The sequence below is a fragment of the Aythya ferina genome (genome assembly GCF_964211825.1).
Source record: "Aythya ferina genome assembly, chromosome: Z".
NCBI lineage: Eukaryota > Metazoa > Chordata > Aves > Anseriformes > Anatidae > Aythya > Aythya ferina.
Window position 1 is genome coordinate 23,353,174 of NC_140299.1, and position 17,632 is coordinate 23,370,805.

Genomic DNA, 17,632 nt, shown 5'->3' on the forward strand with positions numbered 1-17,632 from the left:
AAATCCTTGATATGGCCCATTTCCCTTTAAGCATGCCTCATTACCATTGCTCACAATCTGTTCGCTGTAAAAGTTACTTAAGATAAAACTGTCACAACTTTCTTTTAAAGATAAGGATATGTTTAAATTAAATAAAATGTTTGTTGTGACAGTCTTGCACGTATGAAAAACAAACTGTCCCTTGCGTGACAGACATGTAAATGTGATTACTTATATGAGTAGATAGGTCATTTAAAAATGCACTATGCAAAAATCCTAAGATATACTGAATTTCATTTTTCTTTTTTTCCAAGTTATTTTACATTTCAAGATGTACAAATGATATGACATAACTAGACTAAATTCACCATCATGCTTATTTTCTTTTGTTTTAGGTCTGTGGTACACCTGAATACATAGCTCCTGAAGTAATACTGAGACAGGGTTATGGAAAACCAGTGGACTGGTGGGCTATGGGGATTATACTTTATGAATTTCTTGTTGGCTGTGTGCCATTCTTTGGAGATACACCGGAAGAGCTGTTTGGACAAGTAATCAGTGGTGAGGATCATCACGAAGAATCAGATTTCTTAGTTTGCTGTCAAAAAATTCAATTTATTTTAATAGTAAAGATATTTACAACATTATTGATACACTAAGTTTCAAGCTAGTTTTGCTCAAAAAGGACACCATTATTTCAATACTGTAATATTTGATTTGCTGTCAAAGCAGTAAGAATAAATATATATTAAAAGCTGAATTGACCATATGCTGTTACTGAGTACAGAAGTGCAGTGATATAGAGTACAATGATGAAGCTACACTGTTTGAAAAAGAAAAGCAGAATTAGTAGGAAAGTAGCGCCTCCATGGCACAGTGTTTGGTAAAGAACAGTCTTTAGTAAAGAAATTATACCAGAGAAGAAATGGTTAAAATAAATTTGCATAAGTGGGAAAATGCCTCATGACACAATGAAGAAATTAACAAAGATGTGATAAAACCCTAAAGCAAATGTCTCTCAAATAATAAATAATGAGAAAGAGAAGGAAACAAATTCAATTCACAGATTGTTAATGATTTCATTCGTGATTGTTCTAGTGTAATGTTATTTCTGTAACAGCTGTTCTTCTTTCATTTAAAATTCAATAACCTTTTAGATCTTAACCTGCAAGCTGACCCTAAGTATTGTTTTGTGGCTTGTGGCAAAACTGAATGATAATTAAACAGGATCATTTACTATCCTACCTGCTGTTTCCATAAATTTCCCAGATGCATAGATGTAGAAGGCCTCTATTTACGCTGAAAGTTCAACAGAATAGCACCTCTGTTACTGTATATTTCCCAGTCTGTTTTACAGTCTGCCTAAAAGGTCCGCTAACTAAGACCAAAATAAACAAACTCAACAGAGACAAAACTAACTGAACCTCCAGTTCCTCTTTCTCTGAGAACTCGTCAAATCCCCTTTGTACAAAAGGAATTAGTCTGTCATCATCTCACTTTTTGCTGCCTCTGACATTAAAAGCCAGACATGTTTGCAAACTTTAATGAAATGTATTTGAGAGTTGCCTGTAGTATAGCAGAGTTTCCTCCTTATAAAACACCCTAGCTGTTTATGGATTTATAACTGTGCAGTTTTCTGATGTGATGCACCAGAGCCTGAGTGACAAAGAGAATCAACTGTTTAATTAACACAAGCAGCAAATGCTGGCTTTGTTCTCAATGCCTCGTGGCTGCAGTGCAGCTTTATTCATGCTTTATTTTCCAAATCAGATTTAGACTGCAATGGAAGCTGTAGGCAGACAAACATGGAAATAACTCATGTTTTTATTGCATTTCCAGACACATGCACATGTGCTTTTATCTTTATGCTCCCTGACTGGGAGAATGTGGGGGAATAGTTGAAAATTAATGACCAAATTTGACTTTAGACTTTATTTTGTATGTTGCACTAATTTTACATTTTATAAACCATCATGTCAAATTATCTGTGGAAGTGTGTTTTTGCAAACCTGATTCATTCCCACTTACTCTACAACGCTGTTAGTCAGCTTACTTTCTTGTTTTAATGTTTGATTGTCATGCTTTTCCTTTTGATTTTAAATGTCTTCCTGAAATCATTCCTACTGTGAATTATCTGTAAGAGAACTGCTTCCTTGGATAAGTTTCCTGTGCTAAAATATATGTCCCTTTGTATGCAACTGAAAAAGCCATGTTACAGAACCCAAACCATAGCACAGAGTTTTGTTCCAGTTTCCGTTGGTGAAGGCTGCATTCAACTTGACAATCTACTCATTTTGGCCCCCTCATCTTAGCTTCTTTCTTCTTTATTATGGTTTGCCTTTCCTCCCCTCAAGTTTTATGAGTAAATGGTGGGAAGCTTCAGTGTAAATTAGGTATCTGAAACTGTAGTGTTTAAAAATAAGCCTCCCGAAATGGGTTACATTTCGTGTTTTTTTATTTCAGTACCTTTCTTTAAATTTCAAAATGCAAAGGTGAAACTCCTGTGTAAATTCTGATCATTGTATCTTCAATGGAGACCATTTTAAAGGAAAAAATCTAGGTCGTATAATTACAACACAAACTTTAACAGCCTTCTCTGTTTTCTGAGATCCTAGTATTCTGTCTCCTGATGCTGAAATCCCTGTACCTTCCAAGAAACTTTTGCAGGGTTTTGTCTAAACCTGCAATATATTACACTTGTGGACGCAGCTTCTGCTTAAAATCACATGAAAATAGCTTTGTAAGCTGTCATAAAGTTCATGTTGATCTTGAAACTGGCACTGTTTTCCACTGTTTAATTTAAATCAGGGTTTAGCAGAATTTTTAATCTGCGCTACCTGGATGTTGTGTAGTCTAATATTGTGACTGCAGGATTTCAGTGCAACTTGCTAGGAAGTGCAAAAGGCTTAATAATGTAAGAATCAGAAGAGTGAGTTGTTTCTTCTCAAGTATGAGAGACTTGGAAAAAAGCTACATTGGCATGGATCTCTCCAGAGCAGAGGCCAATACCTCAGCCCTTAGTCATGGGAGTAATGACTTTAGTGAATGTCTAGCATTAGAGAACTACAGATGTAAGCAGTGACTGCTGGGTCAAGTCAGCTGTGTCCATCTTATCAGTAGTTTCCATTGAACAGGACTGAAATTTAAACCATGATGATTTGGCAGGGGAATAGGGGGACATCGGGGAAAAGGGACAGCATACAAGCTTGATGAAATTTTGCAATACTTTTCCACAAGCCAAGCATTGCTGTATTTTGCTGTTAAACATTGTTTTGGGTTAAAGGATACTTCTGACGAAAATGGGAGCATAAAAATAAGTTTATTAAATCTGTGTAGAGAATATTAAAATCAGAAGTAATTGGTATGCAACAGAGCAATTTGGAAAAGTTGTCTTAACTCTGACTTTACTGTTAGCTTACAATGATGGCTTTAGATAGCTTCTCCTTAATGTTGGGATCAGAATTAAATAATAAGAAACTGTCTTTTTCTTGCTAGATGAAATCAACTGGCCTGAAAAGGATGAAGCACCACCTCCAGATGCTCAGGATCTCATTACCCTGCTGCTCAGGCAGAACCCTTTGGAAAGACTGGGAACAGGTTAGGAGAACTACTAAAAGTTTTGTTAGTGTCTTAGAAATATATTCACCACTGGAGCTTTTGTTCACTTTTTTGGGGGGTTGGGGTGGAGATGGGAGGTCTGGGAAACATTTGTCGGGGCAAGAAGCATGACATGCTGTTATAGCAGGGGTTAATTTACAGATTCAAACCAGTAATAAGACCTTAAACAAGTGATGACTGTCCTTCTGTGGTGTTTACATGTAGTTATTCTCATTTATTATTCTCTTACTTGAAATAATAAAACAGAAACTTCTCAAACATCCAGTTAGGCATAGGATGGGATTACTTCATGAATGCAGTACTAAATAACGAAACTCAAAAACAGAGAAGGGGAAGACGTATACAACTGATGCCTGCTTTTTCAGAAGTATCTTTACTTGGCAAATTGGTTCTTCCAGGCGTTAATCAGAAATGACTGTCTGAAAGATCCTATCATTCTCATTCAGCACTATTATACTGCACGAAAAAGAATGGAATCAGAAGCATGAATGTTAAGGAAATAACATTCAGCAGCAGGATTTACATGGGAATTTGGGTGAGATGCAGTAATGAACATTACATGTTAATTTTTAAAGTGTTAGTGTATGGGACCCCTAGTCACTGACTACCGTTCCGCTGGGAAAGCAAATAAACAGAGCAAAAAAAAGGCAGGAGACTGAATATAAACTATAGTCTTACTTGTAGTGAGTATTGTTCTCCAGGAATATAAATACACTGGGACACTAAGGAAACCAAGTGGAAGGTTGAGTCAACATAACTACTTAGAAAATTACTGGCAAAACTGAGTCCAGCAGTTAGAGTGGGATGCATATTTTTAAAGCGAAAAAAAATAAATAAAAATTTGCTTAGGGAATCAGTTTATAATTGTCCTTATCACAGCCATTCAGGGGGAACATGAGTATAGCCTAGACCCCAAGTACCGTTGACATGGTCTCAAACTACAGGTCTTCTTTTTGGAAGTGGTGTAGTGACAGAAATGACTGAACTGCGTGTCTCTTGTTCCCTGCTTACATGGAATATGAACAGCCCTTAGCCTTCCCAGTAGCTGATGGTCTGGAGTAAGTGGCATACTGTAAAGTTTGTTCTCTCTTGCCCCAGTGCCGAATAAAGTAAGAGTGAGGGAGATACGATGTCCAAGATGGTTTCTCCACTCACTTCATCTACTGGAGAAGGCACCACTGTTGAAGGCAAAATGAAAAGCCAGGGCTAGTTCTGTTCCCTTGTTTTAAATATATATGTTTTATATATTTTACATATATACATATATATTTAAACATATAACACAAAATTTCTGGCATTTTTATTGTTTCATTGCCAGAATGCTCTTCAATGGTCACTTTATTAACACTACAATGGTCAATGTAGTGTTAATGCAGTGTAATGCATTAACACTAGCAATGTAGTGTCAACCTGTGAGAGGCTGGATCTCAAGTAAATTGGAAATTCTGCCTCTGTTTTGCTGTAGCTGGATGAGAAAGTGAATTGGCTAGAATGAGGCTGGCTTAAGTACTGTAATGGTCAGTGCAGCTACATGAAGCATCTGTTTTGTTTGTTTAGGGGCTGATTTCCTTTGACAGTTTGTGGTCTCTCAAGAGCTGGCAGTCTAAAGAAGAGAGTCCTGCAGTCATTCTTTGAAGCACAAAGGAGTGTTTAGAAACCACAACAAAGTTTTTTTAAGTGTCAGTAGCAATGCATAGAAATGGAGGCTGCAACATGACGGGTCCCATGGGGGCACTGGAAAATAACATGGTTTATCCCAGGCTCCACCATGCATTTCAAATGACAGCCGTATCTGTTTAATAAGTATTAGCTAGCTGCATAACACTCCATGAAAATGGTAATTGTGTGTTTGCTCAGGAGACCTGAGTGGCAGAGTCAAGCTGAAAGAAGAGAGACAGATACTGTATTCTTATGAAGAAGGAAAATGACAAAAAAAAAAAAAAAAAAAACAACAATCTCTTTGGGTCTGAAGTGTCTGATATCTAATGAAGAATTACACCATTTGCTTTAACATCCCATTACTATGTTCAGGAAAATTATCACTCCTTGACTAGTTACTTATGATTAGATATGATTTTGGTTTCCTTTGGGAAGATTTGGCTTTTATGAGGTTTTTTTTTTTTTTCCCTGCTGCAGTCAGAAAATCAAAACCTAGAAATCTTAGCACTGACTTAGAGGTCAGTGCTGGAGAATTCATGCTTTTTCCATGGCTCTGTACTGACATAACATTGACTTACCAAAGTTTATGCTGTATATCAAGTTGGAGTAACTCCTGTGCAGTAGCACACATGTTTTCAGAATTAAATCTATGTTTATTAAAACATCTCCACCCATTTCCCCAGGTATTTTCAGCGTGTTATTGTTTATTGTTATTTCAGTATTTTGCATTTTTACAGTTGTTGTCTATTAATTTGAAACTAATGTAGTTGTTTAACACATTATAAAAAGTAGGCAGTAATCTATAATGAGGTAAAATACACGTTATTTCCTATAGAATTGTGTATTACTGTCTTAGAAAAGGAGTTCCTAATCACCAATGATGTTTACGCTCAGCAGCAATGAAGAATCATTCTTTATTACTTTATAACTTGTAATTACTTTATAACTCATGTAATACACATGTTTACGTTTTTATTTCAGACTAATGCATGGCCAATGCATAATCAGTGTGGCCAGAAAAATAGAAATGTTAGAAGGGGGAAGAATAAGAAACTGCAATGCCAACCTTGATGAAAAATGGCAACGAAGAGGTGCTCTGACATGTTTAGGTGATACTAGTGAGAAAGGGTAGTAGGAGTTTGTACCTGCGGTGATGACTGTGCCTTTCCATGCTAATTTGCATTTTTTTCACGAGGGATTTAGTTGAGTTAATGTCAGTGGATTTGTTGTCATTTGCTCAGTGTTTTTCTCTGGCTCCCCCAGGTGGTGCATATGAAGTAAAGCAGCATCAGTTCTTCAGGAGCCTTGACTGGAATAGTCTGCTGAGGCAGAAAGCAGAATTTATTCCACAGTTGGAGTCCGAAGATGACACAAGTTATTTTGATAGTAGGTATTATATTGCATATAAAAAAAAAAAATCAATAAACACCTTGCTTTGATTGTGTATTTTCTTAATGCTTTGAGAATCTCCTGTGTCAGAACTCTGGCAGCTGTGCAATTTAAGTAGTGGTATGACATTTCAGGAGAACTAATAATATAATTGTGCTTTCAGTTAATAATAAAGCTTATTACCCTTTTCTACTTGCCAATTCAAATAATTTATTACACTTGTCTGTAGCTCGTTCTGAGAAATACCACCATATGGAAACTGAGGAAGAAGATGATACAAATGATGAAGATTTTAATTTGGAGATAAGACAGTTTTCCTCATGTTCACACAGATTTTCTAAAGTGAGTAAAAATTGCTATAATGTTAATACATATTTAATGCATAAGTGTTTTGATGCTTTTCTAAAGTTTAGAAATGTTAGATATGAAAGAGGTATACAGGGTGTACATATACAATGTTTCTTGAAACATTAACTGAAATTTAAGTGAGAATGAAATGGGTACCATGAATACCAAAAACATGAAAATATTGTATAAGAAAATTATTTCTTGAATCCTTAAGTAATAGAAAATGATATAAATAGTTTGATATTTTCTTTAGAAAATGCATGTGGGTTTTCTTTATGCATAGTTTGAACGTTTCTCCAGTTGTACTTGCAGATGATGGCATAACAAAGATTGCAGTACTAGCCTATAGTAGTGGTGAGCTTAAGTGGCAATAAACTGTAAAGAAGAAGCAACATGTGATTTGGTCAAAAAAAAAAAAAAGTGGATTTGAGTGAGTGATTTGAATGCTGTGAATTGAAGACAAAGCTGAGTGTCCAGAGGGGAAGAGATCCCAGCTAATTATTGCTGGGCAAGGAATGCAGAATGAACATACTTAGGAAATAGTGTAGATGAAAAATTGACAGGAGATAATGGATTAAGAAGCAGAATGCCTAATGAGCATGCTTTTAATAGTAGGCAGCAGTGACTTTCAAAAGCTTTCTATTAATGAGCAGTTTGTTTAATACGTTTTAAGAACTATTTAGAGGTAATTCAAAAATGCATGAAGGTTAACAAGGCCAAGTGCCGGGTCCTCCACCTGGGGCTCAATAACCCCAAGCAGAGCTACAGGCTGGGAGATGAGTGGTTGGAGAGCTGCCAGGCAGAGAAGGACCTGGGAGTGATGGTGGATAGTCGGCTGAATATGAGCCAGCAGTGTGCTCAGGTGGCCAAGAAGGCCAACGGCATCCTGGCTTGTATCAGGAACAGCGTGACCAGCAGGGCTAGGGAGGTGATCGTCCCCCTGTACTCAGCTCTGGTGAGGCCGCACCTCGAGTACTGTGTTCAGTTTTGGGCCCCTCGCTACAAGAAGGACATCGAGGTGCTTGAGCGGGTGCAGAGAAGGGCGACGAAGCTGGTGAGGGGCCTGGAGAACAAGTCCTACGGGGAGCGGCTGAGGGAGCTGGGCTTGTTCAGCCTGGAGAAAAGGAGGCTCAGGGGCGACCTTATCGCTCTTTACAGATACCTTAAAGGAGGCTGTAGCGAGGTGGGGGTTGGCCTGTTCTCCCACGTGCCTGGTGACAGGATGAGGGGGAACGGGCTTAAGTTGAGCCAGGGGAGTTTTAGGTTAGATGTTAGGAAGAACTTCTTCACTGAAAGGGTTGTGAGGCATTGGAACAGGCTGCCCAGGGAAGTGGTGGAGTCACCATCCCTGGAAGTCTTCAAAAGACGGTTAGATGTAGAGCTTAGGGATATGGTTTAGTGGGGACTGCTAGCGTTAGGTCAGAGGTTGGACTCAATGACCTTGAGGTCTCTTCCAACCTAGAAATTCTGTGAAACTCTGTGAAAAATGTATGTTTGTTTGTATCTTGTTTGTTATGCTTTAATTAACTGGTATATTTCGTAGTGGCTTTGCAGTACTACACATATATGGTATCTGTGATAGCATGGAGGAGCAGAGACAGGAGTTGTAGATATAGTTGTTTTCTGTGTGAACTCTTTATTTTCACTTGGTGACATGTTTCAAATTCAGATATTAGTAAATGATTCAGTCTTTTTGAAGATACCTTGGACAAGATAACTTGCCTCTGTGGAGATACCTTGAAGAGGCAGTGGGAGCCAACTGAAACACAAGAAGTTCCGTCTGAACCTAAGGAAGCATTTTTTGTAATTGAGAGTGTGTCAGAGAACTGGCATAGATTGCCCAGAGAGGTGGTGGAGTCTCCCTCTTTGGAGATTTTCAAAAGCAGCCTGGACATAGTCCTGGGCAACCTGCTCTAGGAGTCCCAGCTTGAGCAGGGATGTTGAACCAGGTGGCCTCCAGAAATCCTTTCCAACCATTGTTTGATTCTGGGCTTTTGTGTGCTTCTACCCCCTCTGTTCCATAATAATGATTTAGTAAGTTAATGTCATTATGTCACTGTGCCCTAGCTGCAACTGCCAAGCTGTAGAATATACAGCTGACAATTTCTATATGCTGTTTGTCAGCTAAGCAAGCAGACTTCTGAAATGTTAAGAATTTATTTTTTCTAAATCCTTTAGCCAAGTAATTTATCCTTTCCTTCTCAGTCTTAAATTCTTGAGAATTTATTCTTTAATTCTGAGATTCATTTGTCTGCTTTCCACATCTGACTGGCAGATACTTAGTCAGTTTCCTAGGTAGGGTTTTTTTTCTTTTGTGATTTTCTGGTTATGAGTAAATTCAGCATTTGCATTGATCCTGTGACATGGAGACCCCAAGGCGATGGATTTTGTTTGTAGTCTTGTGGTTCACACAGTGAAATGCAGAGAAAGCTGATGAATTTGTAATGAGAAGAGATACTATTCATGACCCTGTATATGGAGCCAAGAAAGCAAAACGTTTTAAGAACAGAAAGTATAGAAATATAAAAAGGCTCAAGAATTTTGAAGTTTACACTGTGAAATACTGTATAAGAGAGTACATGCAGAGTACCACTTGAAATAAACGTACTTTCCTGAATATCTTTTTATATCAGTTGTCAGTGATGAGGGCTGGGCTTTTTTATATGATTGTGTGTGGTTTGTTTGTTTCTTCTGTAACAGGTTTTTAGTAGCATAGACCGAGTCACTCAAACACAAGGTGAAGAAAAGGAAGATGCAGGAGACAAAACAAAGAGTGTGACATTGCCTTCAGTGGAATCTTTAAGCTGGAGTTCAGAATATTCTGAAATGTAAGTAGAAGGAAGTGGTCCACATCCTGCTAGTCAGCTAGCAAGCCACCTCATCTCAGCTAACTGCATGAGAGTTTGCTTATTTTTATTGCAGACAACAAATATCTACATCCACCTCCTCGGACACTGAGAGTACCCGGCAGCGACATAGTTCAGGTTTACTGCCAAAGCTGGCCATATCAGCTGAAGGAGAACAGGATGATTCTACCTGCTTAGTGGGGCCCCGGGAAGAACAGGAAAAGCCTCCGTTAGTGAGCGAGGAAACAGTGCAAGATGAACCTGAAGTAACCACTCCAGCAAGTACTATCAGCAGCTCCACACTATCAGGTAATTCAGGGTGGGTCTCTTGACTGATGACATTAGAAACAGTTGTGAGTCTTTGTTTAGCACTTAAATTCAAGGATTTAGAAATCCTGCATTTCAGTACTGCTTAAAAGAAAATAACTCAAGAGGGCTCTGGTTTGGAGAAAATGAGTCATAAGTCCCATAAGCACTTTAAGCACTATTTTTATACCTTCCCATGCCTAGGTTGATGATTTTTTGATTGATCATCCTGGAGTCTTTCCAGCTGATCTGTATAGCTATTTTCTAGCACTCTGTGCTGCACTGTTACATGTTTTTAGTTAAGACTTTCCAGTGATGTATATTTGTTTCAGAATTGGCAGGGTTGCCTTTGGTTTGTAGAAATTGGTTTGTAAGGTTGCCTTTGGTTTGTAGTTGTCTCATTTGAAATCTAGGAAGAAGCATAATAAACCATTCCTTAAATAATATGTCTCCTTTATGCATCCCTTTCCCAACACAAACATTTGAATAGATTGCAGGAGGATCCAGGGCCCTACTATCTTGCTTGTTTGTACTTTCAGAGGAGAGTTCCATGTTTCTGTGGGAAAAACTGCTACTTAACACAGATCTCAGCTTGTATCAGTCTCACATTTGACCCTATGTATGTTCCGGTTACCTCCTCTCCACATTTACATTTTTTTACCTCAATAAGTTATCTCAAGATAACCCTTGTATCATGTATCCTTTCTATTCCTATGCCCGTGATTTCCCTTATTGTCTGTATTTTCTTCCCTTCCACCCACCATTTCTGGGAAAATATCCTCAAGCCCATCCAGCTGTATAACCATTTCCATCTTCTTGTCTTGTCCAACATCTTGAGTGTGCTTTCTAAGCTGGGCTCATTCCCTTCCTCAATGTTACGTTGATGGAGTTAGCACAGCAGTCACAGATGTTAACTCAAATTACTTCTCGCTCTTTTATAACTTACTGATTACACTTAAGAATAATTTCATTTTTTTCTGTGGTGGTGCATTAGTAACAGGATATTCTGTGACCTTGAAGAAAAACTAGGTGTTTGTTTTGTTCAAAGGTCAGAGACCTGCTCTTGTTGCTTGTTTCATAAGGTCACACAACTTCACTTTGGCATCTTTGAAGAAAATTTTCACAGGTTATTCACTTGGCATAGGGTCTTCATGTGTTTTTTGTTTGTTTGTTTGTTTTTAATTGCATGAAATTCTGTTGTCCTTAATTGAGCATTGTGGAAAATCATTACCTATGATAGACTAACACCACTGTGGTTGTATACTGAGTTTTGTGGTGCGAGGTATCTTCCTCCTTGTGGAAGTGATAGAAAAATACTCAAAGAATAAAAGCTGTAGATAGTAGTTATAAATATAATTAGTGTTTTTAATGATTTTGAAGTTTGTTAAGCTGGCAACTTATGTAGGATTGGAACCTCTAATTTACTTCAGGTGAAGTTCATACGAAAAATAATTGTATTAATCATAAACTTAATCATTAAGTTCTTCAAGGTTAGCATTGCATAATGAGCTACCAAACTTGCTTCTGCTTTTGTCTACATTTTGCTTTAGTCAGTGACTACACAATGTTGCAGTCACTGTTGCATCAGTTCATTCTGTTAACCTTTATGCATATCTGAAAGAATTACTCAGATTTCTGAAGTGTTGTTCTATGGATATATAGACAGAAGGAAAAATCACCATCTCACAACAGTACAGTTTTTCCTCCCTGACCCCCAATTTTTGCTCAATATGTTTATTCCTTCTTCTTTGTACAGTTGGTAGTTTTTCAGAACACTTAGATCAGATAAATGGAAGAAGTGAGAGTGTGGACAGCACAGATAACTCCTCAAAACAACCCAGTGAAGTTGCATCTCATGTGGCTCGTCAGCGATTAGAAAGCACAGAGAAAAAGAAGATGTCTGGAAAAGTCACAAAGTCCCTTTCTGCAAGTGCTTTGTCCCTCATGATTCCAGGAGGTAGAGATAAATCTGTTGATTTGAAATGTCGTGATTTGTTCATACTGCATGTTATATAATATAAATGTAAGATTTTGGAGAATCCAGAATGAATTCCAGGTCAAGTTTTGTTTTTCCTTTTCCCATAATCATAATGGTCTAATCTAGTCATACAGTTACAGTGGTCAGATCACACCCAAGAGACCTTCTCTGACAAGCAAACTGTAGCTTAGTGGTAACTACTTTGGTTTTGACCACATGTGTGTGCAGCAGGATGCAGACTTCAGTCCTTGTCCGTCCTGCAGTATGGTTGTAGCTTAAATTCTGAGCAGCTTGCTATGTACAGCTCCTTTAATAACTGCTTTTCAGTTACAGCAGCATGTTTGGCGTGGCTAGTTTTCTCCCATCTCCTGTAAGGTAAAGTGATAAACCAGAACAAAGTGTCCCTAAAGCGGAAATAGCCAATAAGCTCCTTTTTCTATTACATTGACTTGCAAGGAGTGATCACCATGTGAAGCCAGAAATGCTGCTATACATAAGTGGAAGTATAGTAGCAGTAGTATTTAGTGTTTCCAGGTGAAGCTCTGAGACTTCATATTGTAGTGGTTCAGAATCGAAGTCCAAATTTCCCAAACTAAGTGATTTTTTTTTTTTTTCAGAAGTGGGATTACGCATTAACTTCATACACCAGCCATGTGCTGCCTTTAGACCTTAGGCATAATCTTTTAGTATCTGTTGGTGTGATAATGCAGCCCCGCTCTGCTTCATGTGTTCAAAGGTGGCTTTGGCAGTAACTTATGGTTGCTTTGAGTCCACAGCGTGGCAGAGAATTTTATGCAGGGTTGTAGGTTTTGGTTCTGACCGGCAGAGGTGGAGAGCGCTGACATTGTACACTTCACCTACCTCCAAGTTGTAAAGCACATATGCCTTATGCTCTCTGTAATACCTTGGTGAGCAGATGCAGTGCTATTGTCTATGCATTTTGGAGAATTTTAAGAGGTGAAAGGACTGTCTGAGCACTATTAGTGCAGGAATTTCTGATTCACCTCATGATGTTTTCTACCCTTCTTCACCATACAATTCAAAAAATGGCATAGGCTTCCTGTGTAATATCTGTGATAAACACCAACTAACCATGAGAATTTTTAACAAGGGAAGTCAAGAGGAAAGTTTAAAGTCACAATTGAAGAGGAATATTTTGCCTCCGCTTTAGTGTGTACAACCCATTGCCCATGAAGAGAATGATTAGCATTTCTTTGATGCTGCCTGAATGTGAATGATCATTCTCACAAAATGCATGTGAGAGATGAAGATGTCTTTATTTTTACAATGGGAAAGATAGTGACTGTGTGTTTAGCCTGTGTAGGGTATTTTCAATTCTGAAAGCACTGTGGCCAAGAAGCAGTCTGGGCTTGTTCTTTGTATAGACTGTTTCTTTAAAATAATCTCTGACCCATAAGTCACAGGTGTTTTTTTCTGGTATATCCCTATAGCACTTAGTACCTTTTTTTTTTTTTTTTCTGCTTGCAGAAGGTCTACAGGGCATGCTAATTATTCAGATTAGCTATCACAAGAGCATGGTACACATGCGGCAGTCTACACAGACAAGCAACACTCAGTTATTTATCAGTTTGCCTTCTATTGGTTCTTTTCACATCTGTCAAGAATTGCTGTTCAGAGATAGTATAGTCTGAATTACAGTGTTTATTAAACTGGAGGTTTCTTTCAGTTTAATCTCATCATTCTATGAAATCTGAACTTAGATTTGGCTACATGTAGGAATGTTCTTGTCACATTTATATCAAGCAAAATCTCATATATTACTTAATACCGCCAAAAAAATCCACCTTATTCACATTCATCAATAAAATAAACCAGAACAACAGATGGCCAGTGTCACTGATCATGTGGCTGAGAGTCACAGGGTGAGACTAAAGAGAGAAATAGATGAGGGGATCTGGGAAAGTTTCAGATCCAGAGGGTGGTGACAGTTCAGCCCACTCTGGGTTTGGCTGGTAGTGGGAATTCAGCATTAACCCAGTGATAGCTATCTGTAGGAGCCTTTGGTGACTCAGATTCAGGGAGTCAGTATACTCAGTGCCTTTGTTGACAAAACCTATCTGCCCTCACATGACATTGCTTGGCACAGCAGCCAAACCTGGAATGTTTCTGGGCTGCATTCCTTTCAAGAGCTGTCATCTTGTTATAGTCACCAGAGTATTTTTTTATGCTGCAGCAATTGTGTTTACATTTGCGCAAGTGTGAGCACAGCGTGCTTTCAAAACAATAAAATAAAATGAAGCCATAATTGATATTGTTGTAAGAAAGTCGTGCGGTCTTAACTATCAGAATGTAGGAATGGAGATTTGGTACAAGCATTGTGAGTTACTGTCCATGTACCAATTAGATACTGTTGTTTTATTACGGTAGTGTTTTTAGATATGTAGAACGCAAACACTTTCTTTAAAACTTCTGGTTGATCTGACAGGTGGTTTTGGATGTACTCACGATAGCATCTGCTCCCAAAGTGATGTTCTTTTCATGTGTATTTGTAAGGAAGAGGATTGAGGACTGTTTTTTCAGAGTTAGCAATGAGTGTTTCATATCTAAAAGGAAAAAAACAGCCTACATCTAGCAAGTTAATGTTAGCATTAAGAAATCAGGTTATGCTATGGGGGAATTAAATTAATTTCTCAAATTGGGTTTGTTGGTCAAGCTTCAAACTCATTAAAGCTTCATGCACAGTGAGGAGAGAGTCTTTATGCAAACACAACGAAATAATTTGTCACAAAAGGTGTCACTAAATAGATTCCCAGTTTTGTGTATATGTTTGTGTGTGCTCAGAATGTATTCTCATAGGCACTTTTTTTCTTCCAGATGTATTTGGTGTTTCTCCTCTGGGAAGTCCTATGTCACCTCATTCACTGTCATCTGATCCTTCATCCTCCCGTGACTCCTCTCCCAGTCGTGATTCTTCAATTGCTGCTTCAAGTCCTCATCAGCCGATAGTAATTCACAGTTCAGGAAAGAAGTATGGCTTCACCATCCGAGCAATCAGGGTTTACGTGGGTGACAGTGATATCTACACTGTGCACCATATTGTTTGGGTAAGTTAAATCTTTTTCTTACATATAGCCAGAGAAAACTAGTGATATATTTGCTTTTGATCTTTTGTGTACATTGTATTTGCTTTTTGACAGCTACTCTGTAAAATGTGATATTGTGCTGAATAGTTACCTTGGAATGAAATTTGTGCCTGTGCACAAGGCCAGTGCTGGCAGTAGGGACAATTAGACCCATATAATACGCATCTTTGACAGGAGTGGTACCTATCTGTGACCACAGAACCATAAAATGGTTTGGATTGGAAGGGACCTTAAAGATCACCCCATGTGACCTTAAAGGGACCTTGAAGATCACCCCCTGTCCCTGCCATGGGCTGGGATACCTCACACAAGCCTGGCCTTGCACACCACCTCCAGGAATGGAGGAGCATCCACAGCTTCTCTGAGCAGCGTGTCCCAGTGCCTCACCACCCTCTGAATAAAGAATTTCCCCTAACATCTAATCTAAATCTCCCCTGTTTTAGCTTAAAGCCATTTCCCCTTGTCCTACCCCAACACTCCCTCCCCTGCTTTCCTGTGGACCCCCTTTAGGTACTGGAAGGCTGCTGTAAGGTCTCCCTGGAGCCTTCTCTTCTTCAGGCTGAGCAACCCCAAATCCCTCAGCCTGTACTCATAGGAGAGGTGCTCCAGCCTTCTGATCATCTTTGTGGCCCTTTCTGGACCTGCTACAACAGGTCCATGTCCTGGACCTGGGGCCCAAGCCTGATTCTGCCTTTAACAACATGGGTCAATTTCACTTTTAGCAAATTTGGCACTTGTAAACAGGGTACTGTAGTTTAGAAAATGAAAGGGTTGGCACAGCCTCTCTTTGACTGGGGGCAGAGTCTGCAAAACTAAAACTAAACAGAAAATTTTGAAATACACATGAAGTTCATTAAACAGCTTCAATTAAGGAATTCACTAAAGTTGAGTTACTTCCACATTTGACTGGTCATTGGTAGGATAATTTAAAGTAGTGCTTTTGTTTAGAAATTTGCAAATCAGTTTGAAATATGAAAAACTTTGAGGATCTGTCATTCATGAAAAAGACTGACTATCAGTAATAAATAATGAGCTTTGAAACAATTCCACATCCATGTAAGTACAAAAATCAAGTAAGCAGTTGATGATGAAGTGATTACTTGTCAGATTTTCTTTTTTCTTCATTCATAAGGATTCAATATCTGTAATATCTGTATTTCTTTGTTGTGTTTAAAAGACAACCACTTTTATAGAAAGAATTGATAAAATAAAGCTACTCTTGAAAGTATGGAGAGTAATTAACAAGCATCCATTTTCTCCATCTATGATTTCTAGAATGTGGAAGAAGGAGGTGCAGCACACCAGGCTGGTTTAAAAGCTGGGGACCTGATTACTCATATCAATGGAGAACCAGTGCATGGTCTTGTTCATACAGAAGTCATTGAGTTGTTGTTAAAGGTAACTTTTGGTTAACTGGGACACATAAGCACTTCGCAGTTCCTCACCAGGGATTGTGGGGTTATGTTCTCTTCTTTCAGAAATTAGCTACCAGGTTTTATGATTGTTCAGGTACAAACTCTAAGCTGTTATTGCAGTGATGTGGAGAAAAGTTAGCGACTCTATGTATCCTAGGATGACTTTAGTTTCACTGCAAGGAACTGACACTACTACTGGTATACCTAAAGTATATTTGGGTACTGATGCAAAGATGTGTATCTCTTTCAAAAAAACTTGACATATGCAGGAAAAGCACTTCCATGAATCCAACCATCTTCATCAGGTAACTCAAGCTATTGACGATAATACTACTTCTCGTTTTCTCCTTATCAACGTGAAATCAATGAGGAAAAGTGGAAACAGAATCTGAAATGTATTCCTACTGTACAGGAACTTGCCTTTCATAATATTTAAATAAGATGTTTCTATAGAAACTTATTTCACTTATTATTATCAGCCTTGGTCACACCTTGCTCCCTTTTATCTAGTTAAAATTATTAGAATTTCTTATTGTCCTGAAGCTGGTCCTTGGAATTAAGTAGTTTAGAAATCTTGACAGCAGTTTGAGAATTTTCCAGTCATCATTTATCTGACATAAATTAGCCTGGCAACTTCTGCATGGAGTTCCCTATGCTGCCAGCGCTTACTCTGTTGCTGTTTTATTGCATTTCTGTTTGTAGTGCAACTTAATTTAAAGCTAAGAGGTCTTCCATTACTCTGTCTAAAGATTGTCTGTATTTTGGCAGAGTGGCAACAAAGTGTCAATTATGACAACCCCATTTGAAAACACTTCCATCAAGACTGGACCTGCCAGGAGAAACAGCTACAGAAGCAGAATGGTCAGGCGCAGTAAGAAAACCAAGAAAAAAGAGAGTTTAGAGAGGTGAGTAAATTTTTTGGTTCATGATGAATGTGTGTTCTTGTGTGTGTGGACATAACAATTAATTTTAAAATGAAGTTAATCCAAT

General features: G+C 38.3%; 1 protein-coding gene across 10 annotated transcripts in view; it reads left to right on the forward strand.

Moving 5' to 3' along the window:
• The window catches only part of MAST4 (microtubule associated serine/threonine kinase family member 4), a 307,122-nt gene that overhangs the window by 281,464 nt on the left and 8,026 nt on the right, over positions 1 to 17,632 (forward strand). For all 10 annotated transcript variants that reach the window (XM_084505107.1, XM_084505110.1, XM_084505109.1 and 7 more), the window contains 10 exons: positions 375 to 540; positions 3,475 to 3,576; positions 6,520 to 6,642; positions 6,875 to 6,987; positions 9,694 to 9,821; positions 9,916 to 10,148; positions 11,902 to 12,102; positions 14,959 to 15,188; positions 16,503 to 16,625; positions 17,411 to 17,547. In XM_084505107.1, coding sequence (XP_084361233.1) covers positions 375 to 540; positions 3,475 to 3,576; positions 6,520 to 6,642; positions 6,875 to 6,987; positions 9,694 to 9,821; positions 9,916 to 10,148; positions 11,902 to 12,102; positions 14,959 to 15,188; positions 16,503 to 16,625; positions 17,411 to 17,547 — 1,556 coding nt within the window. The remainder of the gene's footprint in view (positions 1 to 374; positions 541 to 3,474; positions 3,577 to 6,519; positions 6,643 to 6,874; positions 6,988 to 9,693; positions 9,822 to 9,915; positions 10,149 to 11,901; positions 12,103 to 14,958; positions 15,189 to 16,502; positions 16,626 to 17,410; positions 17,548 to 17,632) is intronic.